Genomic DNA, 25,664 nt, shown 5'->3' with positions numbered 1-25,664 from the left:
TCAAGAAAGAAAACTTTTTTTTTTACATTGATGCGTTCAGAACATACGTAAGCAGTTGATGAGTTATATAAAATGACGTTTAAACCACACAATATATATGGCACATATTACAAAGTAAAATCACAAAAAACTGAACTCCAAGGAAAATTCAAAAAGGAAAGTCCCTAATCGAATGGCAAAATCAAAAGTTCAAACACATCAAACGAATGGATAACAACTGTTATATTTCTGACTTGGTACAGGCATTTTCTTATGTAGAAAATGGTGGATTGAACCTGATTTTAAAGCTAGCTAAACTTCTCACTTATATGACAGTCGCATCAAATTTCATTATATTGTCACCGATGCGTGAACAAAACAAACAGACACAATAGGCAAAAATGTCAAAAATAGCGGTATAGCAGTCAGCACTGTGTTATCCTCTTAATCACTATAAAACAACAAATGTAACGAAGAAGCACAAAAAGGCATGCATCAAAATTAACATCCTCATTTTGCATATATTATACAATGTTCAGTAGTTAAAACACTTCAATATAATCTGCTTGCTGTTCTTATCTGTTTGATCGAGTAGACATACTTATTGTGTCATAAGTGCTATCTTCATTTCTACAACATAAACAAAAACAACAAAGTTATAAACATATTAAATATATATTTTGTATTAGTTATGTTAATTACAATCATTTGCAATATCGAAAGCAGTAGTGGGCGCACAAACTTTATCAAAATGAAGAATAAAAAATTAGCAACAACTTTATCTAAAATAATTGCTTAACTATTTAATCGGCAATAGACCTGTAAATTAATTTCTGAAAATTTGTATTTTTATTTCTTTCATATTTGGACATGTAGTAGGGATAGATAACATGGATAATCACTTTATTAAACCGGCATCACTAAAAACAAACGAAATTTAACAAACTCGAATAAGTTTAATCATAAGATAGTGTTCTTCTTCTTTTAGTAAATTCCGCATTTTTGCAGAGCACAGTGTCTCACAGAGAACTCAGACCTTTGGTTAAAAAAATCACCACTGTTGAATCGTTGTAAATCATCAGAGTTCTAGATTGACTTCTTTCTACTATTTCCTCCGTTTTCGAAGCACCCGTATTACACAGGCACAAAACTGAACTCGAATCTGTCGAAAATAAAATTACTACAAACCAGCGTCACTGAGAAATTGTATATCATTAGTGTTCTATGTTGTCTTCTCATTTTCTCTGAGTTATTTTCCCCGTTCTAGGAGCACATTTGTAACACCGAGACAGAAACCACTAATAGGACATTCAAACTCCCTTGAGGAAGAACTGACGACCTGATCAAATCAACCAACATAATACATCAGTGGATCAAAACAGTTTGAGAAACACGAACCCATGCTATGTGTCATCATAAACATTTTAAGTAGATTTTCAAGCAGTATCATTCCACATTTGTATGCATTTAGAATGAAAAGGTACTGACCAAACGGGAAAAAGTGATAAAAGACTACGTTTCTAGTATCTTGATGTCGAAGATCGCAAAAAGAGAAATAAAACAGTTAGCTGAGACGCAAACAACAATTTGTTACGGTAACAATGCAATGTGTTATATAAATTTCAGTCATCCTGTCACATCATCTTATTTGAACGCTATGTTTTCTTCATCTCACAACATGCTAGTCAAACCTCACAATGCAGTTAGTATCAATTTGAAGTTTTACTGTTGTTTTTAAGGATACAAGATATTGCAACTGTCAAAGGAAGTGTTTAGTAAAATTTCATCGTTCTTTAAACACGCTTCTACCTTTTGCCTAACATTATTTTAATTGAAACTGCTCTACAAAATGTTATTGTGAATTAATTTGTTCAGCTGTTGGAATTCTAACCTAAAATATAACTGCTAAGGGTTTTCTTTCGTTTTGTATTTATTTAGTCAGCCCATATGAACTACAATATTGATATTACATTTGACTTAAATCCACCTACCTTGTTGGCATTGTAGAATTATATCTGTCTGCAAAAGAATTATATATCAATTGTAAAGTATTGAAAGAAATGAATATTAAACATTAACTTTCATGCGGCCGAAGAGTTTGCTGGGTAAATCTTCACAAATAAAACTGAATACCGAATAGATGAAAACAAAAGATATACATGTACAAGAACAAAATCTGTTGAAGAGCTTTATAACAACAACAAAAATAGCCAAATCCGTTTAAGGTCAGCCTGGCCTGAAATAAGCACTATACAATTAATTTAGACTTGTGTTTTAAACTGCTTAAGAACAATTATTCGTAGCAATGATCACGAGAGCATTCTTGTCACAATCTAAAAAGACATTACTGTACAGTTTTGATACTATGAATTGTCTTCAAATTTGTATAACACAGCAGCGGAATTCGTTCCATATATGATGAAAAAAATCTGATATTTTGATATATAGATCAGTTTACTCTTGTTACTGTACAAGCGCACTGATGTAATAATTTGCTTCTATTTGTGTTGTATTAGCTTGTGACTCCTGAAATCGAAATGCAGTGTGTCTTCTTCCCTGTTGGGTACTTTAAAGTACTATTCTATTTTAATTTGGTGTTTTGATAAAACATTAAAATGGTACAAAGGACGACAATGATTTGCCTTATCAGATCAGAGTTGATTATCTATGCAAACAAGAAAACTTGTGTTGCGTACTGACGTTTGTTATCATCTTAATTACGTATCATAGTATTCTTTTATATGTCTTTTTTAGATATTCATTTAAAGTGACTCTGTGGTTATGTAAAACCACATACTTTGAACGGCAAAATTATTTCATTTATTGATATTACTTTTACTTAAGGATCTTGACATACTATGAATGACAAAACTATTTTATTCAATAAGACTACTTTTTCTGTTTAGTCTGTTTTTTAGGATATACATTTGACGTGAAACTGTACTTATGTATCCCGTCATACTTTGAACCACACCATCGTTTTATTTATTATTATTACTTTTACTGTTAAATCTGGTTTTTGTTATATCTACTTTACGTGAGTCTGCATTTATGTATGACGTCATACGACAAAATTATTTTTATGTCTACCTGTGCGAATTTCAAACGCGCAATTTTACACCAGTAATGAAAACCTTCTATCATTTATGGGTAGACTTTACATAGATAAATTCAGCCGTATTTGACGTGAAACTGTACTTATGTATCCCGTCATACCTTAAACCACACCATTATTTTATTTATTATTTTTACTGTAAGTCTGTTTTTGTTATATCTACTTTACGTGAGTCTGCATTTATGGATGCCGTCATACGACAAAATTATTTTTATGTCTACCTGTGCGAATTTCAAACGCGCAATTTTACACCAGTAATGAAAACCTTCTTTCATTTATGGGTAGACTTTACATAGATAAATTCAGCCGTATAGGAAAAGCAAAATGAGAATGTTGAATTTGATGTATGCCTTTTTGTGCTACTTTGTTACATTTGTTGTTTATGTAGTGATATTAAGATGATAACACAATATTGACTGTTGTACCCCTATTTTTGACATTTTTATGTTTGTTTTGTTCATGCATCGTTGACAATGTAATGGAATTTGATGCGACTGTCATACAAGTGAGAGGTTTAGCTAGCTATAAAACCAGGTTCAATCCACCATTTTCTACATTAGAAAATGCCTGTACCAAGTCAGGAATATGACAGTTGTTATCCATTCGTTTGATGTGCTTGGACTTTTGATTTTGCCTTTTGATTTTTGATTTTCCTTTTTGAATTTTCCTCGGAGTTCAGTATTTTTGTGTTTTTACTTTTTAATAATGATTTCCTATACGATTTTAAGCACAAATTTACAAATACTAATAGTTGTACTAGCTCTAATTCCACTTCAGTATTTGAATTAAATTCATATTTTCTCCTATAATACATGTTGTTTGATAAGAGACTACGTTTCTAGTATCTTGGTGTCGAAGATCGAAAAAAGAGAAATAAAACAATAATACGTATCTCTTCTGTCTGATATACTTATTCAGCTTTTAGTATACCTACAAATAAACAAATAAACAGCAATATCAGGTTGAATATTGCATGTTAGATTTATTTTCGTGAGAAATGTCCCTACCGGCACTTTATAAAATGTCATACGTATATATACCGTATGGATATTGTTTTACATAATACTCATTAAAACATGAATGTCGACAAGGCAAACCAAGATTAAAAACTTGATATTTTCTTTTTTAAGCTTCATAATGCGTTTGTCTTTACACAAATACTGATCTCGTCTAATTTCAGCAATTGAAGAAGACAATTTTAATATTTTGAGGTATGACGGAAAATGTTCTTCTTTTTTCATGGCATTCTCTAATTAATAGCATAACATACATGTTTTTTCCTAAATCTAAACAATCAAAGCTGGAAACTATTAAATCAAATAAAAATGGTCATTCAAGATGACGATTACTCAATAGCTGGTATCGTAGACAGTGGAACTGCAGTCTGATTTTAGAGAATTACCTGTCTTTTTCGATGAAATTCTCCTGATAAATATGATGAAGCATATAACAACTAAGGCTATCCCAAATACTGTTGAGCATATTGAAATTATCACTGTCACACTGTTTACTGTAGAAGCTACTGATGTGGTGGCTTCTGTGGTGCTGATTGAGAATTTATTCTGTTCTAAAACATAGCATAAACTTAGTGTTTATTTATTTCTAGATTAAATTTAAACGTTCAAAAAAATGAAAATATTATTGTTTAACTTGTCTATTTCATAACATCAAGATCGTAAGAAACTCATCATAGATGTAAGAATTGAAATTTTGAATATACACCAGACTTGAGTTTCGTCCACAAAAAATAAATCAACAGTGAGACTCGAATTAAAAAATTACAAAGGCAAAATATAGCTGAAGAGCATTGAGGATAAATTCCTAACAGGTTTACCAAATTCACCTACGGTAGTATATTCCTGAGATAGGGAAGCCTTAATATTTCAAAAATTTCAAGTTTTGTAAACAGATAATTTACAGTTATGACCAAACCAATAATTATTCATGTAAACACAGAAGTGCTGACTACTGGGTTGGTGATACCCTCGGTAAGTATAAATTCAGATTATAGCAAACGTGTTCCAGATATTACAAATACGTTATAGAAAATGCATATTTTAAGTTTTTTTTAGTCGTAGAACACACCGAGGACGAAACATAAAAGTAAACATCGAAAACTTAGAGAACCCGCTGCATTACTTTGCTTCTGTCCTAAGTCCAGTAGTTGTCGTTTGTTGAGGTGATTCATAAATGTTTTTCGTTTCTTGTTTTTTTTTATATAGATTAGACCATTGGTTTTGAATGGTTTCACACTAGTAATTTATTTATCTCTATAGTTTGCTGGTAGGTGTGAGCATCTTATATATATCTTTTGTCATCTACAAAACAGACATTCAATAACGGTAAACAAACTCATGATTACGTCCGTTAAATTTTCGTTTGGATAATTTCAATTTTACCACTCCAATTCTTCGTTAAATAGCATTAATTTTACCACCAAACCTCTCACCCTCTATTAAGGAAACAAATATTGGTAATGCAGGCTCTGAAATATCGTATCAGCTTGGAGATAAATATATACTTTATATACTGTTGAAATGTTTGTACATGTATTTTTTTGTAACAAAAACTTCATAACTACAAGAATTTCTCAATCGGGAGGTTTTGTTGTTTACAAATTCTGTGACAATAATCATATACAGGAAAAGATACATCGGAACAGACACACTAAATTGTATCTATGATGTCATTGATTTCAAATCGAATAAGGTAGATACGATCAACATATTCACAACACTTTGCATTATTCCTTGTGAGAACAACTTATTCATATTTTCTGCTACTCGAAAATGTGAATCTTATGTATGTGTTCCATAGAATTTCCTACGGGTTACCCTAATTGGGTTCCTGTACAGCTAGTAGTAAATTATTACTTTTAAAACTCCAGATACTTTTCAAAAGTTTTAACCATGTGATCTCTTTTTTTTCGACTGTAAATAGACAACTTCTGTAATATATCAAAATGTTTACTTCTGTACCCCAATTTGTTTTTAAATTTTATGTGTGTGTGTTTTGTTCATACAATGTTGTCAATATAATTAAATTATATATTTGTGCTTCAAAACCATATTTAATGAGCTATTGTCTGCACAAGGAAAAATAAAGGCAACAGTAGTACACTGCTGTTCGAAATTCATTAATCGATTGAGAAAAAATCAATCCGGGTTATAAACTAAAACTGAGGGACACACATCAAATATAAGTGGATAACAGTTGTGTTCCATTCATTTGATTTGGTTCAGCTTATGACTTTCCGTTTCGACATTTCCAATGAACCTGATATTTTTTTTCCCTACTTTTTAACAAGTAAAGCTAGCTTCTTTTCTTTCTCCATGTAAGCTTTGAAGTATACCTTACATGAAATAATGCAAAAAGTCAAGAAAACAAAATAATAAACTTAGTATTACCTTGTTTAATAACAAATAATTGGTTCACCTCTTCAAAACTGTTTCGAATCACGCATTTATATAGTCCATACTCAGCTTTGTGTACAGTTAAGTTGCTAACGAAACCTTCTTCGTTTACTAAAACACGATGTTGTCTGATTTGTACAATAGAATATGTTGTTGTTTGTAGAAATTTAGTTCCTAAAGTAACTGGTTCATTGTTATAGTACCACTTTGGATCACTTGGAAATGGTATAGAGAAAAACGTGATAGAAAATACTGTATCGCTATCGTCTACTGAAGTGGAGTGTGATATGACAAAAGGTGGTCCTGAAATAGAAAACGAATGTGCAAGGTTGTTTGTTTCCTTTTTTTATAACCAAATTAATCCATGCATATTACTCTTAGACCTTGAATAATCACAGATCTGACACTTGTTCTTGTTGTTTTTCGTAACACTGTTACGTTTATCCACCCAGAAGTAACAGACTAGATCTTCGAACAAATAAATAGGTCAAAATCGTCAGTCGAGTTATTGCCCTTTGATGACAATTTTTACCAATATTTGGTATTGCTTTTCTTACATCTTTAAATGATTATATTAGATAGATAGAAACTAAAATTAGCAAAAGTTATTAAGACAAGATCTTCATTTAGGACCAAACGAGGAATTTTTTCAACCAATCCTTATAAGAGTTATTGCCCTTTCATGACAATGTTAATGTTAACAATTTGTTTGCCGTCTGAGTGAAACAAAAAAAGAGGACGATGTTAAGAACAATATTTACCGCTTACAAACAATGTTGTAGACTTTTCCATGAGTGTCTGGCCGAGAATATCTGTTTTCCATCTACAAGTGTAATCACCGGTATCCTGACTATTGCAGAATGGAATAGTCAGAATGTTTGAGGTATTAACATGTCTGCCTGGGAGCGAACGTATAGTTTCTCCAGCGTTTGAGTGAATCCAAGGGACTGGAGTGGCGCCGACCAATTTTAAAGTACACTTTAATTCAATACTATGTGAAGTGTCACAATAGGCCCGTCTTTCCAATTCTAAACTAGCTAAATAATAATAATAGACAAGTATTAAATTTCCTTTAAACTCTCTTATAGTTCTACAATGTAATTAATATAAATAAGTATACCCTATATAAATATGTTCAATTATGCAGACGTATAATTTTTCATTTATTTGTTGCCAAATAAAGAAGGTAAATCAAACATTTTTATATCCATGTATTACATTAGAGAGGTACATTTATACATGAACAAATGGCAAGCACTGAATTACAGGGCTCGTGACTTGGGACAGGCACATACATAAAGAATGTGGCGGGGTTAAACATGTTAGCGTTAACCTTGGTCAGTGGTGTAACAGTACAACATATATAAAACGATGTTTGGTTTGTTATCTTTTCAGGAATACCTAACGTCATCCTTATTGTTGTGTTGTCTAATAATTAGTTTTCTAGATGATGTCTTATCTAACAAAGAAGGAAAATAAGAAAATCATCTCGTATCACATCTAAATGGACATGCATGCACATATAATGTTATTCTATATAAAGTTAAAAACACATTCATGTTTTTTTTGGTAAAAACACTTTTTTTTATCGTGTAACATATTGTATTTGAAAAAATAGACTGATATTATATTTATTTAGATATTTGAAAATTACCTGGTCCTAAAATAATTTGTTCTACAATTAATCCATATTGATTAGAAATTTGACAATTGTAAACATCGCTCGGGCGTCTCCTGAAATTATGAATCGTTAAGTTTGATATAAATCCATCAGTCGTTACATCCACGTTGTATTGCTTTAGTCCAACCGTCATGTTATTTACGTCTATGGTGTATTGTGGATCTCCATTTAAACTATCGTTTCCTAGCAGCCATTGAATTTTGAAATCGTATGGAATGGAATAAAACATAACGGACAATATTAAATCATCTCCAACGACTTCTGTACGCTGATTCAATACAATAGGAGGACCTTTAAAAAAATCATAATATTGATATTGATGACACCACAAATGTTCGCCAATTTTAATAACAAAATATATAATATATGGATGGATGAATGGCGTTTGTGTTTGTAGCAGTTCAGTGTCAATTTTGTTCCGTTTTCTCTCTTATAGTTATTCAGTTTTTGTTACTATTGAACAGCGGTGTTGAACTATTGCCTTTATCTAACGTCCAGCGGCAGTTTTTTTCTACACTGAACAACTGTGAAATGCATGAAAGTATAGCAAAGAAAAATGTTGAGACCTCTTAGATTGATCAGATCTTGTTTAGTATAGTTGCGACTGTGGGTGATTTGTTACCGGTCATTACTGGTTCAACTTCTTCAGAAAAAAAGCCTTGCCTTATATCTAATGTTCATTACGTTTTTTACACGCCAGTTCATTGATCAAATAGTTACTTGTAAACTTTTAGCGGATTCACCATTTATTCCCTTGTTTAACGGTATATACTAGCATTGCTGTGTGTGTACCTCATTTGGAAAGTTACAAAGATGTATAGTTATATTGACAAAGAAAAGATTAAGGAACAAACACCATTTAAAAACATTTTGGGTACATATCTATGTTAACGTACCATTGACTAACAGATGTACAGATCTGTTAATATTTGGCAGCAGAGAATAGTCTGTTGACAGCGTACAAGTGTATTCTCCAGAATCGTCCTGATTACAAAATGGAAAATGAAGGGTATTCGTGTTTTCATCAACAAAGTCTTTATTCAGTTCCCGTATGAACTTGCCATTACGTGAGTGTATCCAACGTATTAGATTTGTTGTTAAGAAGTTAAATACACATGGAAGATCGACGAATTGAGATGCATTGCAACTCTGTACAGTTGATACATTGTCTAAAACAGATTGATAGATACATAAATAAATAAATTATTCAAATACTCAAATAACAATGACTAAGTAATAATAAGAACAGTTCAGTGGATTAAATAAGATAAATGTTTGTACTACTCCCCTTTATAACCCAATTTATACCCTTTTTCGAAGGACCCTCCCGCACGCATTTTGGTCTAAACGGAGTATTTTTTTGGAATATTCCCGCTTTCGCCATCCGGAATAGCTATCATGTCTAATTCCCGAACCGTTTTTTTTTTGTAAACAAGCGATTTTAGCATATTAACATAGGTTTTCTTCTTTCTTACTACCATTCCCCTGTAAAAAGCATGCTGACTGTCGCTGTTAGAATAAAGTACGCAGAATTTCTGAAGAAGAATCAGAGCCTTGCATGACGTCATCATTATTTGGACTAAATGTGAACAACCCTCCAAATAAATAATCCTTCAAATGATGGTCTCTCCTTCAGACAAGGGTCATTGTACTGTTGTAGAAAAGAAAAATTAAAAGGGTGACAATTCATCATAATTGGAACCACTCTTTTAAAGGCCCGAAGAAAAGGGGGTCCACTTATTTTTAATAATAAAAATGATGCATATTTAACAAAGTCTAGGAAAATTCTTGAACATGATTTGATCATTTAATACGAGATATAAGCAGATGTATAGTTTTTAAGGAAAAGTTCTTCAAATAAATATGTGCCTTTTTGTACTATAAACGGTTTTTACTAAAACAAACTACTTTATATCACTTGCAATGTACCCCTTATAAAAGGCTTAGTTGTTACATTGAAATAATGTTCCAATTGTCTCATTGGCACTGATACCACATTTTATTCATATACAAAGTGCCAGAATAATAAAGAAATTAAATGAGAACATCAATACTAAAGGGACACAGACAATCAACATATAACACAAAAACTGAAATATACACATATCAATGAACAGCTCGAACCCCAAAAAAATTGGATGTGAACACAGGTGTTCTGGAAAGATGAGCAGTTTCTGCTTCTTTCAAGACAGCCGCCGTGTTGCTAGTTATAAATAATGTACTGTGAAGGAAGAAAGACATCTAAAAATTCAATGGAGATCATTTAAAGCAGTTGAAATATTTGTTTAATTATTTCTTGGTGAACAGGATAAAAACACTACATAAATTAAAGAAATGTCAAAGTACAAGTGGTTAGTCAAGTTTTATGCCATCTTGTTTTGATCAATATTTTCAAAACCTGTTAGTCTATGCTTTGAAAAAAATATATATGCTTGCCTATATTTTTTCAAGCTTCGCCTGAAAAGTTTGCAAATAAATTATTTGTTTTATTAAAATTTCAAACGCTCGCTTGCCCCAATTGTTTTAGTAAAAAAAACTAAGAACAAGAAATTAAAATTTTGTGGCCTAAAGCAGAAAAATCTTTGGTTTTCAATTATATTATATTTCTCGGGTGATGCATGTTTGGCAGGATATTTCCCTATCGACGCACTCGTATCTTTCTTTTTAAAGTTTTGGCTATTCCCACAGTTTTTGAATTTGTCTTCTCAATCGATTTATGCGATTTAAATAGTCTTGAACTAATGTTACCTTTAATCATTTACTCAATATCTATTCAATATCAGGTTTCTTAAAACAAAATTTGCAGTGCATAGATGTTAACGCTCTGATCGTACATACCAATGCAATTAAAGTCGTCAGGAATCAACTCAAATACGTTTTTGTTGCTGTGTGCACATTTAGTATAATTGTCAACTTTAACCTGCTGATCATAGCGTAAGTAAGCTAACCACATCAAGTCACAATCACACTGTATATAAGTGCTAGCGAAATATCTAAAATTGGATAATCAAATGCTTCATTACATCTCTGTCAACTTTGTTCAAGTGAATTCTCGTGTCTGCATATTATATATGATTTCGTATTTTAAAGTGTCAGCTTTCATGAAAAATTGTATTTCCGAAAGCACCGCAGACGCATCAAAGTTATTAAAAAATAGGATTTTAATGTTTCACATCTGATTGTTTCGGAAAATGTTTTATATGCAAATAAACTCATCATAGATACCAGGACTAAATTTTATATATACGCCAGACGCGCGTTTCGTCTACAAAAGACTCATCAGTGACGCTAGAATCCAAAAAATATTTAAAAAAAAGTCAAATAAAGTACGAAGAGCATAGAGATTCAAAATTCCTAAAAGTGTTTCCAAATACAGCTACGGTAATCTATGCCTGAGGTAGAAAATCCTTAGTATTTAAAAAAAATCAAAATTGTGTAAACAGTATATTTATAAATATAACAATATCAATATCAAGAGACACAAGACCATCTACACATTGGTGTAAACAGTACGTGTAAAACGTTATAGGAATCAGCTGATAAACATAATGGTAGGCTTTTACAGGCTCCTTCGATGTGCACACTACCTCAATGACCTGATTTTGTGACCTACAGGTGATTGTACTTTGTTAATTTACAAACACAACCAATGATTTGTAGTAAACACACATGTCTTTTTTAATATAACTCCTTTTGTGATTACATTGAATGCGTTGTACTTACATGCCTACTGAAACTGTAATCAATCGGTTTTCTTTCATCGTAAAATTTTGACCTAGGATTCTGAATTTTAAACGACGAAAAATAAATAAGCTGTTTACATATTATCTGATGCAAAATATAAATGAAACCTCATAGTGCAATATTATCTACAGCTTCACATATATTTTCAAATTTATTCTTTTAGATATTCTAGTAAAACTCATTTGATCTTATTCTACTGCCCCTCCTTCAATATTTTACATGTGGTGAACAATGTAGATGATCAAATTTAATATTTCTGACAGATTTTCTCTTTAAAGGGAAAACAATCCCACACCTTACTAAAAAGTCTGGAAATGTACATTTACAAAAGATTATAGACAAGATGCTATGCAGTGTTAATTTATTTTTACTATCACGCAGTCGGTATATACAACACAATGTAATTGAATATTACCGTCTGCTGAGCATAGGCCTCAGGCATAGGCACCAGCTGACATATTTGATCTATGACAAAATGTTAAGAACTTTTTCAGGAAGAGAGAATACAATAATACTTTTTCAGTTCTCCAGTCGCCATCATAAATTCGTTGGTCAGTTTCCTATTCCCTACAATGGCTCAGTCAAACTTGTCCCACTTTTCAACTCTTCCAATCAAAGGTTAAACATCTACCTATGATGCCTACATAACATTGTCGCACCAAATTATTTATTTAACATCGATATGGATTATTTTGCAGACGTCATTAGTTTTTTCAGAGAGCACACGGGTAGCTATTATTTCGCAGAAGAAGGGGGGACACGGGCGGTAGGATTCATAAAATGAATATGCTTGTGTGATAACAACTGACAAAAATAATTTTGCCCTTCACAGGAAACAAATACATAACTCCACTATAAATTCGAAAAATGAACGACCATTTTAAAATGACAGAAATCAACTGTTATCAACTAACAGATTGGTTTAAAAGAACCCTTATTAGTGCAAAACATTGAATTAATCATGTAGGTCGTTAATTGAGTCTTATGTGTAAATATGTACATCATTTTGTAAAAATAGATTTAGTAACGCAATATATATTCCTGCTTTTATAATGGTAGTGGTTTCAACTTGTTCAATATCAAGGACATTTACGTGTTGTAAATATTTACTGTTCCGAAAAAAGATGTTGGTAGTGTGAAAGTTTTTGTGTATTCTTTAACATACCTTTTGTAAGACCTAAGTTTGGAACCATTTTATTGTTTCTCGTGTCTTTTATTCATAATTGCCTTTAATGATTACATTCTATTTTAAGGTATGTATATTAGTCAACGGAGACTTCACTACCTGTTAACAAAGTTTAACAAAGGCATTTAATTATTCTCGTGACTCCGGACGATCTAAAATTAAACATAATGTATGTATAAGGTAAACTTTCCCCTGTATTGTCTCTTTGATAAATCAACTTTATACTTGAATTGTCCAAGTCAATTAGTTGCGGAATGCCCAACGTCATTAATAGAAAGGTTTATCGAAAAATATCATATTGAGCACTCATTAATTTTTCTAAAAGGAAACTATCAATAAATGTAATAGTAGTTTAAACTCTTGTTATCCTATTAGGAAGATTCCAATCAAGGTAGCTAATGAAACAGGAAATCTCATGAACGTCAATGTGAGCGAAACCGGGTGGGTTCACATGGTAATTGTACATGTACATAGCTATGAATTCACACCCAGTCAAAATGTCTGTCAGGAAAATGACACAATTGTTAAATTTACTGATCAGACGATTATAATGTTATATAAAAATCAAAGACAAAGACCCGTGTCGTCAATGAGTAGCTACACCGTCAAAAGGTATCATACCACTTTGGTATTCGATATGATGACCGCACAGCTTATGTAGTGTCAACCTCTCACCTTCATCCTTACTTCTCTGTTGAAGCAGATTTCGTTTATGTCAGTTTAAATAGCATGGTAAAATAACATACTTACAATTGACTAAAGTGGACATTTATGAAGGCATTCCTCTGTATAACTGTGTCAATATTTCCTGATAAAGGTGTTACTAATTGTCTGCAAAATAACAAATGTTAACATGAACAATAAAAAAAGAGGTAAACAAAATCTTTCATGTTTATGTTGTAGTAATCTTTAAGCATTTTATATTTAAAATATAACAGCAATGTTGTTAAAATTTTAGACAACATGACACTTTTTACAAAATTTGAGTGATGCGGCCAGAGTTAAAGTTCACAATTTATACTATCGTTCGGTTATGCAGATGGTCTCATTAAAAACTGGTTTAGATACACAACAATTAGGCAGACAAAAAAGAATAGACATAGGTCTGGTCTATCACCAACGAAGTTCACATGAAGTTAGCTTCGAAAGCAGTCTCTCTGGTATCACTTTATCTGCAGCAGATGCGCATTTCGACAATAAATTCCACTTAAGTGATGATCAAGGAAAACATATTTGAAAATCCAAAGCCTATTCAAAGTATGAAGAGCTCATTAATCAAAATGACATAAGAAGATAGTCAAAGCCGGGCAAGGACTCAGAGCTTTACGTGAGGGATATCAACACTGTACGTTATACAGGTGAGTACTGCATCCAACTGTATGTTAGCTGTACGTATAATAATTTGTTAAGAATGTCCTTCATAATTTTGATTAAACAAAATACAAAATAATGGGAGGTTGGAAAATATGTTGTGATTCATATTGGCTCAAGGCAAGAACATTCAATTAAATATAAAATAGGCAGTTACATACGGGTCCAGACGATTGTAATAGATAAAATCAACAGTTGTATACCAGTAAGAGGAACACTAAAACAAACGCCAACAAACATAGAAACGAACTTTTTGATAACAATTGCCATATTCCCGATTTGGTACGGCACATTTAAAGAAAAAAAAAAGTAAGTACATGAATGTCGGATGTACAAAATACCGATACATTTTACCGTTTAACATTTGTCATTTTGGGGCTTTTATTGCTGACTATGTGATATGGGCTTTGCTAAATAATGAAGGCATATATTTACCTATACATTGTAGTTGTTAATTTCTATGTCGGATAGTTTTTGTGAATAGATGTCTCATTGGCAACAACACCACATCTTCTTTATATATATATATATATCAGCAGGGTTAAAGAACATCAGTTGTTCGACCTGTTAGTCAAATGCGTTTTGTTTAAATATACTTTTTCACTTTTTTTGTCCTTTAGAAAATGTTGTTTGTGCTGTTTTTAGACCCTTCTACAACGAAATTTGTTTTACATGCACACGTATAAAAATTGCGGTTTTTATCCAACGCAATCATAGGTTTGAAAGTAGTTTTCAATTTAGACTCGTATATATATATATATGAATGAAGTACAAAGTTAGAAATATTATCAAATAGATAAATCGTATATAAATCAACCTTTCCCAATCTATATGAATTTGGAAGGTGCTAGGGAATGATTATGTCAATAGATATGTAAAACCGACATTTAGTTGTTTCCTGTTTATTTCATTTTCGATATTCTCAATTCCATTTTTCCTCTCGAATACCAACTTACAAAGCTGTTGTTGAAATATTCACAAAAGATTCTGCTTCAATTTCCTTCAAAAATGGATGTACTCCACTACTAAAATAAAATACTACATTATTTTAGAAAAGGAAATATTTTTATACGAAAATAAGCTAAATGAAACCCGAAGTTGTTTGAAATATTGGTATTGTTAAATATCTTATCGGAACTTACATACTTTGATTTGGAGAGCTTAATACATACCAAATGTGTATTTATATCATCACAAAAACAAACTTAGTGCCATCCTGTCGATAATTATTTCTTTTTTGCGTTGTACACAACCAAGTTTTTCACAGTATGCTTAGGACATTTTAACACTAAATACTTTGGATTTCTATTTATGCTTGGAAAATATTTTGAATTTAGTTCAGATAAGCTCCTACCTGTTTAAAGAACAGTCAACATAATCTATCGTGAACTGCTCTGAAATATTTCTAGTTATTTGGTAATATTAACAAAACAAATGTAACTCATCAAATCTGTATTTCCACAACTACACACATGGTAAAAAGTATTGCAACATCAAATTGAAATTGAAATTAAAAAAACACTTTTTATTTTTTTGTGCTATAATTTGGTAAAATAGAACTAATTAAACATTATTTAAGTATCGTCTGAGTTTAATCGATAAATATCGACTCGATAAGTTTTTATCTGCACATGCAGCTACTGTACCCGTAAACAGCAAAACAGATGTTTTCATCCTCATTGTTTTCAACACTTTAGATAACCAAGTTTTTAAAGTTATGTGATTGACACCTTGTAATGGGTCCTCGACAACTCTAAACTACAGCAAGATGGCAGATTATCAGCATGAGAGAAGCAGGGATGTCGCTGAAACAACTGCACGTATTTTTGGTCATCACCATTCCACTTTAAGTCGTATTGAGAATAAAAATAAGGCACTAAACGATGTTAAAGACCTTCCAAGATAAAGAAGACCCCCTATACCATTTGCTAGGGAAAATCAAGCATAATGAAGGTTGGTCAGAAGGAAACCCATTGCATACAATACAATCCTAAAAAGAGAGTGGTGGGCATACAGGAGCCTTTTTACAAGAACTGTTCGAGATCGACTCATCGCTACTGGTTATCGTGCGATAAGACCATTTCGGAGACCTTTGCTTACGAACAGACACACATTTTTCCGTATCCAATGTAGTGCAGAGCTCGCTAAAGTTGAAACTTAGCATCGTGGAGGAAGATCCATTGTTCCAATGGAATTCGGTTCATCTTCCTTGGACGGATCGTAGCCCGGATTTGAACCATATCGAGCATATATGGGACACTATTGGGCGGAACGTGCGCGAAAGGACACCCTAGTTCAAACACATCATGAAATAAACAATGCCCTTCATCAGAAATGGTTGCTGCTACCTTATCAACAAATTAGTAGATTTTTGGCAGGAATCAGAAGACGTTTAGATGCGGTTATCCGTTTGAATGGAGGCTGCGCACAAAGTACTAATTCTTTGGCGTATAACGATCAACCATGATGTGAACAGTCATCTGAAGATTAATTTTGAAATGTCTGACATTGTAAAGTTCGACTACAGTAAAAGTTGTAAAATGCATTTTTTTGTACAAAAAACACTTCATTTTGTTATTAAAATTGTGGTTATATAAATCATTTTTTTTTTTAATTTATTTGTTCGTTTCAATGCCAATTAATGTTATCATAATGTTTCAATAATATTATACAAATATTTTAATATATTTTATCCAAAAAAAGAGGCTGATTTTTCAAATTTTAAAAAATCAAGGTGTTGCAATACTTTTTTTCCATATACATTTAGTACCCTTTTATAGTAATTTGGGTTAAAATATCTGAAAAGCTAAAATTTGACATTCGGTCAAATTTTATTGTGTAACGATTTTCATGATTAATGATTAATGAATAAGTTTAGGGATTTAAAAGCAATCAATTATCATTCAGCTATTACGTGAGGCCTTCGTTTGTTAAGACTGGTCAAAATTTGCATATATTAAGTAACCCGAAAAGCGTTCAAAGTGGAGTAAGTATCATTTACCCTCCTGGGACACCATCGATAACACACGTGGGGTTAGTATAGCTCATTCTTTATTTTTTTGTGTTGTGTTTTGTATACTGTTGTTTGTCATTTGGCTTTTTTTCAATTTTGCCTATTGCGTTTATCGTCAGTCATTGAGTTATGAGTTTGAATATACATTTGTATCTTCCTTTTGTCTATTATAAAATACACAAAACTCTGACAAACAATGAGATCAATATATTAAAAATATGCATTGCAATCCTCAAAGCATAATGCTTTCAAATCAAAACATTTATAACTTATGTTTTCTATGAATGAACCATGTTAAGCTGGCTACCTTACTTGGATACTTGAGACTATCCAGGTTCGTGTAGGGTTCATGAACCTGAATCTCTAGTTTTCTATAAAGGTTTTATATACTGCTATTTGTCTTTTTTTATAATAGTTTCTATGGAGGGTTGAGATCCTTTTAGTATTTTTATAAATATAAGACAATGTGACATGAGATAACTCATAATCTGATAATCTTTGGTATATGTATCACTAATGACAAAGACCATCATCCGATGACTTTATATATTGAAGTACTGGTGGACATCAATCATATACATCATTTGTATACCTCTTTTTTGTAAAAATGTGTTTGCCTTGTTTGACCACTTGATTATTATCCAATTTAAATAGCAACAGTCATACATATGTATAATAATGGTTTTGCTAAACTAGTTATAAATACTTTTAAAAGTTAAGAATGAATGCAAATAACAAATGAATAATCATAGCCAATATGATATGTGAGAAATTCTTGTTATAAAAATGGTCACCATTCAAGATGGCTTCCAGTACTTCAATACCGGAAGTCCTTAAACGATAGTATTTTTCATTTGTAATGAATATACCATGTGTTCAAAAAATTGGTAGAGCAATTTTTTGTTCATAATTTGTTTAAACGACTGGACTATATGACAACCCCTCGGGGCATCCATGTAGCAAGAGTATAAGTACTATGTTAAATTGATAAAATGTGAACTTAAAAGTTAAAATGGTTGCAAAAGACCATGCAAATATTTCGAGACAGCAATAAGTTGTACTACTCTATGTAAATTTTGAGGACAATGTGAATTGACATACTAGAACTATATCGCTATTTTATGGTTTGACAGATCATGTATAACTCATTATTGTGTGATATTGTTAAAGTCAATTGAGAACATTTCAACAGATGTCATTCTTATGACATTACTTGTATGATATGATACTCAATATGTCTGCCAGAGAGGTTTTCAAATTAACAGTATCAACCAAATGATGTATTTTCCTTAATTATGAATTTCTAGTTCTACCTATTTTGGCTTAACTTTGAATTTCAAGATTTGTCAAGTTGGCCGACATTCTATATACTAGTATGTAACATTTTGTTCAACAAGGCAATTTGTGTAAGCATTTTCACTCATGTTACCAGGTTTCATGTCACTATCTTCATTGATATAATTTTTATGAATTTTATAATAAAATTGAGAATGGAAATAGGGAATGTGTCAAAGAGACAACAACCCGACCATAGAGCAGACAACATCAGAAGGTCACCAAAAGGTCTTCAAAGCAGCGAGAAATTCCCGCACCCGGAGGCGTCCTTCAGATGGCCCCTAAACATATATATATACTAGTTCAGTGATAATGAACGCCATACTAAACTCCAAATTGTACACAAGAAACTAAACGTCAAAATAATACAAGACTAACAACGGCCAGAGTATTTTTTCGAACTCAAACGTCCACCATTTTAAAATTGGCCGCCTTTCCCGATTTTAACTAAGTGTGTCCATATCTCAAAATGGTTTACATGACCTTTACTAAAATTATGCCAAACTTCATGCTTTTACCACATTTTGAGCAATGTTGCTTAAACTCTGCACAAATCGACTGGACTATTATAGGTAGTTTCAGATATACAACCTTGACGGCTTATTGATTGAATGTTATTTTGATATATGTTGTGTACCTTTTGTAAGTGCTTCATAGCTACATATGTATCGTATACGTGAATTTTGCAAAGATTATGATAGTTTTAGTCAGCTCGGTACACGTGAAAGTCTTTAATGAATAAAATATCTATTCTAGGGAAAACTCATAAAAATCATTGCATTATATGTAGCTTTAAGCTACAGCATTGGTTGATTTTTCTAGTTTACTATTTTCCTCGTGTTTTGAATGCTGTAGTTAATATAGAAAACAGTTATAATATAATAATTATACACCATATTGTATTTGAACTATATCATGAATAAAAGTACTTACACTAACCGTAGAAGAGGAAGATTAACAAATGCATGTTTCTCTATCACTGTTATAGGGTTTCCATTCAGAAGACTAAGGAAGACATAAAGTATTTATCTGTATGATTGTTCATGTACATACACAATCAACAAATGGTAATATAAAGAGAAATTAGAATGAAACGTTGACTGTTTCTTACAATTTAACCTTGTGTCATCATTAGCTTTATTGTAAAATCTAGCTCATACATGTAGTAATTTATGAAAAACATAATGTCGATTTCGATAATAATCAGTATATAAATAAAAATGGAATGCCATTAACCATTTTCTCTTTAATTTGTAACATTTGTTTATGAAAACATCGGGAGTGGGAGTATATGAGTATGAAAGAAGTATATATATAAAAAAAACCACACCAAATTAAAGGAAATTCAAAAAGAGGGAATTCCATTAAACATGACAAAATATAATGCTGGACTATATCAACCAACGAGAGTTACAACTTACGATTATGGAATTTGTAATAAAGATTTATTATATAGACAATTGTGTAACTTTACATCACAGACAAACAACACAGTTGATCTAAAAATAAATCAAACATACAAACAAAGCAGCTTGGTCTGGACGATATGTTAATGGGACACAATCACAAAAGAGTGGATTGTTAATATTTAATAACACAATCAATGTACCTGTTTGTGAAATTAAATAATAGTTATCAAAAGTACCAGGATTATAATTTTATACGCCAGACGCGCGTTTCGTCTACATAAGACTCATCAGTGACGCTCAGATCAAAATAGTTAAAAAGCCAAACAAATACAAAGTTGAAGAGCATTGAGGACCCAAAATTCCAAAAAGTTGTGCCAAATACGGCTAGGCCATTGATCTTCTTGTTTTACAAAAGGAACAACGACTCGTTAGAAAATGTTAGCAAGAAGACCTACAAAGTTAATTCACATTAAAATGTTGACAACCAGTTTGCAAACACCTCCATATTCACAAATATGATTTCAAACGGGAAAATGTACCATACTGTGATTTTCGGTAAATTTTAATCATTTTATTAAAACAATCCATTGCTCATTTGATTATAATGTGTTTTTCAATTTGTTAAAATTTAATACGGTGAAAGATTTGCTCAAATAGTCAATAAATTCAATCCAACACATTAAGGTATTTTATTTTAGTCATCCTTTCAAACATGCACTATGACTGTTTTCGCAATGTAACATTGATTTCATTTCGAAGAATGGATTCTTTTAAAGGCATCTATCCTCTGGAAATTCAAACAGACTTCAGCAATCGTCAACGTTCCACGTTTGAATGAAAAACACAACAAAAATATGCGGGAAGGATGTTTCATTTTTCATTTTTTGTCTCCATATTTTTAAAAGGTTTATTATTAGTTATTAGCAAAAATATTCCAGAAATGCAGCGTTTACGTGAGCTGTGATTTGGTTGGTGGTTGCATAGAATTGGTATTTATATACACTGATATACTTTTTTTAGGTTAACATTAAACGATAAAATCAATTTGTACACTCAAAACATTACACGACGACTCCAAAATTCTGTTAAGCTAAAAATTATATAAGATATTTCAAAGACTTACAGCTCACGTAGTGGAATATCTCGAAACATATGTGTTGTAATTCTGGACAAATTGTTGTTTTGAAGGTGTCTAAAAATATATTATGATTCAAATCAATTATTGTTTGCGTTTGCTGTCACTGTATTCTTTAGAACATTAATCAAATTGAAAACTATATACGTCGAAGTTACTTAAACGTATTTCGACTACAATGTTCATGCCAAATTGAATATTTCTGATTACAATTGAATTTACGTCTGACACTAAAAGGTTTAAAATTGCTAATTGTCGCTGTCGGTCGCTTTAAACGGTGTCAATACTTTCTTTTTATAAAGTATTATGTATCAGTATTTAGATTCTGTTTGTTGGGACCTCAGGATGAATTGTTCTACACAAGGTGAAAGCTATAATGTCTAGTTATCAAAGATACCAGGATTATAATTTAATACGCCAGACGCGCGTTTTGTCTACACCAGAATCATCAGTGACGCTAAGATAAAAAAAAATGATAATGCCAAACAAGTAAAAAATTGATAAATCAGTTGAAGGTCCCTATTTTTCTAAAACAAATAGTCATGTTTTGCTCTGATAATCTTTTTTATACTTCAAACATGATTGATTGAGACTAAAGAGAAGCTACTATGATTTAAATCCTCTTGTATTGTTGTCGATATTCATTTAAGGTACCAAGAGTATCCCTTTATTTTATATATAAATATAAAATATACCACAATTTAATGGATTGATTGAAGAAGCATGTTGTTACGGGATAAAAAAAAATCATTTATTGTTTGCAAATTGAAATTATAACCAACATATCAATTATTCAGACAATAAATGATAAACGGATGAAAAAATTTACAACAATCGGAAAAAATACTTATCTAAAAGGCTTGTGAATTTATAATTAATTTCATTATACTATGTTATACTCGCAATTCATACTTTAAAATGCACATTCGTTTTAGGTTCGTCCACATCTGATTTGATGTCAAGTGCTTCAATTGATTTTTTGATAATTCCAAAGTTATGACAAAAAGTAACTAAAGGAGGGACGAAAGATACCAAAGGGACAGTCAAACTCATAAATCTAAAATAAACTGACAACGCCATGGCTAAAAATAAAAAAAGACAAACAGAAAAACAATAGTACACACGACACAACATAGAAAACTAAAGAATAAACAACACGAACCCCACCAAAAACTATGGGTGATCTCAGGTGCTCCGGAAGGGTAAGCAGATCCTGCTCCACATGTGGCACCCGTCGTGTTACAAATCCGGTAAATAGTCTTATTCGGTAGGTCATATTCATGAAAGGGAAGGGGATTGTAGTTACGACGTAAGGAACATATCCGATATCATTTGTGAAACGGTTATTCCATAACGGTCAACCAACTCGTGATGGCGTCCGTAAAATTTACGAAGGGATGATTTCACCTTCACCATTTGGAATTCTTGGTTTAATAGCTTCCTTGTGAGCAGCAAACCTCTATCAAGAAAATCATGATAGGAAATGCAAGCACGGGAATATCGTATCAATTGGGAGATATATACCCCGTATGCAGGTGCTGCTGGAATGTTGCTACTTAGAAATGGAAAGTTCACAATTGAAAAGCTGAAATCATCTCTTTTGTCGTAAAGTTTTGTTTTCAACCGACCCTTATTGTCAATTTCTAGATGTAAGTCAAGATATGAAGCCGACTTAACTGTATCTGTAGTATCCTTTATCTCTAGTTCGATTGGATAGATGCGTTCCACATAGTCACCAAATTTTGAATTGTTTAGTGAAAGAACATCATCTATATAGCGGAAAGTAGAGTTAAAGGATATTGCTAACTTCTTATCTAAATAGTAACTAAATAGACACTTGGAATTGTAACGTTTCTTAGTAACATATCTTTAAAAGTACCGTGAAGGATAAACCATTTAGAACAATTATCCTGTTATTATCAATTTTCATGAAACATTACCGTTTCGTAATGAATATTGTTTATAAGATATATAAAGTACTTAAAACAATAACTGTACGACAATAACTGTACGACAATAACTGTACGACAATAACTGTACGACAAAATAACTAGTTATAGAGTTCCGTAACTCAAACAAAAATATTTGAATGACAGATATAATTATATGTAAACGTAAATGTCATATGAAAGGGGAAATTTGAGATTTATTAAACATTTTAAGTTTGATAACTTTCTATACGGTGTTTTCTTTGTTGATACGGTGACACAAAGAAGTTTGTATCTTCACGTCAAATAGTATCTTGTGAAAAGTTGTTTCAGAAATAATTGCCAGCTATACTTTATGGAAGATTGTACATGGGTAGGCATTATATTCGTGATTATTTTTGCTCACGCGATAGTGAGGGCTAGAATAGCACGAGTATAGTGTCTACCCATGTTAAAACTACAATAAAAATGGGACAGTCAAAATCATAGATTAAAAAAAACTGACAACGCTATGGCTAAAAATTAAAAAAAACCAAACAGACATATAATAGTACAGAAGACACAACATAGAAAACTAAAGACTAATCAACACGAACCCCACCAAAAACTGCGAATGATCTCAAGTGCTATAGCTTGCATCAATTATTTCGATTCTGATTAGGGCAATTAAGATAATTTCTATGTCTGATGTGTTTAGGTGTAGAGCGCTTGTATAGGCTCTTCAACGAACCTCCCTTTTTTTATTTGTAAAAAAGACACGACTGGCACCGTGATTAATTACAGGGCGTAGTTTTTAACAGCCAGCTTGGACGGTTTTCGTATCTAGGTTAAATATGTCAATTTCGAATTGCAACACATTACAGTCATAAAAAAAAAAAGTATTAACATGTGCATCATTTAAAAGCTGTGCAGTATTTTAAGTTAATAAAATATATTAAATGTATATGTTAGTTCTTATTCTGCAATAGTCTGCATGTTCAAACACATATTATTGGATAAAGTGGAAGGGTTTATTCGCAAAACGAAAGAAGCACGTCATATTAGAATTAATTATCAATCCTAATACTTCTTAATTCTATTTTCATTAAATAAATCAGATTTGTTTTTCATTCATTATTTTGTTCTTAAATGAGGCCGTTAGTTACGTATATTCGTTATGTTGAGGCCGTTTATAGATGACTTTGCGGTATGGACTTTGCTCATTATAGAAAGCCATACGGTGAATTATAGTTGTAAATGTTTGAGTCATTTGGTCTCTTGTGGAAAGTTGTCTCATTAGCAATCATAACACATCTTCTTTTTTTTTTTAATAAATACTTACAATATTAGTTCATAACTGTGTGTTAGACTAATAAAATTTCCTGGTTCAATTATTTTTAGTCTGTTGTCTCTCAAAAACCTAAAATATATTCACCACTTTAAGATAATATTTTCAGTCTTATAATGCTTCTTTTTCTATGACATGCAGTTAAGATCATAGTTATGGTGTTGTAGTGTAAAGTTAGGTTAATTCAAATGTATAGTAATTCAAAAGTATACCGTGAGGAAATTTGCAATTGGTTAAAGAGTTATCTGATTAAAAAGAATAAATCTTAGTGCGGTTAAAGGGCTAGATATTTTCGCTAAGTTAAATATAGCAGCACTCTAACAAATAACATTACATAGAGGATTTCCTTCCTTAAATATAGCTAAGTATTACAGTGCCATCTACAATATTTTGGCTATGTCAACTAGTTGTTTTAAGAAAACTAAATAAAATTTGAATAACACATTAAGGAAAGATATGATACCATATTACCAAAGTGAACTACGATTATGTTATGCTATAAGTCCTGGAAAGAATTTGAAAAAAAATTGAAACTTATACCAAAAATTACCGAATAGTTATCAAAAGTACCAGGCTTATAATTTGACACGCCATATCATACACGCGTTTCTTCTACATACAATGTAAGAAGCATCAGTGACCCTCAGATCAAAATATTTAAAAAGCCAAACAAGTGCAGAGTTGAAGAGCATTAATGACCCAAAATTCTCAAACAAATGTGCCAAATACGACTACGGTAATCTATGCCTAGAATAAGAAAATCCTTAGTACTGTAAACAATTCGTAATTTTGCAAATAGAAAATGTATAAAAATGCCAAATCATTGATATTCATGACAACACCGAAGTGCTGGCTACTAGGCTGGTTATACCCTCGAGAACGAGACGTCCACCAGCAGGTCCCAGGCTTATATTTAATTTGATAAGTCGGTAATTTGAGCGTAACTGTTTTACGCCTAAATGTTTCATACAGAACTTTTTTCACTATTTAGCATTAATTTTTGTGATATTAAATTTCTGAAATATAGT

General features: G+C 31.7%; 2 protein-coding genes across 2 annotated transcripts in view; both read right to left on the bottom strand.

Annotated features, from left to right (window-relative positions):
• LOC143048715 (titin-like) overlaps positions 1 to 25,664 on the bottom strand; it is a 226,161-nt gene that overhangs the window by 102,833 nt on the left and 97,664 nt on the right. The gene's annotated exons all lie outside the window — the stretch shown is intronic.
• On the bottom strand, positions 223 to 8,477 carry LOC143049445 (uncharacterized). The gene is made up of 6 exons (XM_076223077.1): positions 8,162 to 8,477; positions 7,269 to 7,544; positions 6,502 to 6,810; positions 4,497 to 4,661; positions 1,971 to 1,998; positions 223 to 609 (listed from the first exon to the last, which is right to left on the bottom strand). Exons 1-6 carry the CDS (start codon positions 8,415 to 8,417, stop codon positions 555 to 557), a joined length of 1,089 nt encoding a protein of 362 aa, XP_076079192.1. The 5' UTR covers positions 8,418 to 8,477; the 3' UTR covers positions 223 to 554.

The sequence above is a fragment of the Mytilus galloprovincialis genome, chromosome 10 (genome assembly GCF_965363235.1).
Source record: "Mytilus galloprovincialis chromosome 10, xbMytGall1.hap1.1, whole genome shotgun sequence".
Classification (NCBI taxonomy): Eukaryota; Metazoa; Mollusca; class Bivalvia; order Mytilida; family Mytilidae; genus Mytilus; species Mytilus galloprovincialis.
This window is presented reverse-complemented; position numbering and strand designations above follow the sequence as displayed.

Excerpts from the sequence above, each read along its gene's own strand:
- LOC143049445 (XM_076223077.1), bottom strand. The coding sequence starts at position 8,417 with ATGTTTTATTCCATTCCATACGATTTCAAAATTCAATGGCTGCTAGGA. Across the intron at positions 6,811-7,268 it reads TACAACATTGTTTGTAAGCG|GACCACCTTTTGTCATATCA; the intron begins GTAAATATTGTT and ends TTTCTATTTCAG. Across the intron at positions 610-1,970 it reads AATTCTACAATGCCAACAAG|AAATGAAGATAGCACTTATG; the intron begins GTAGGTGGATTT and ends TTTATGTTGTAG.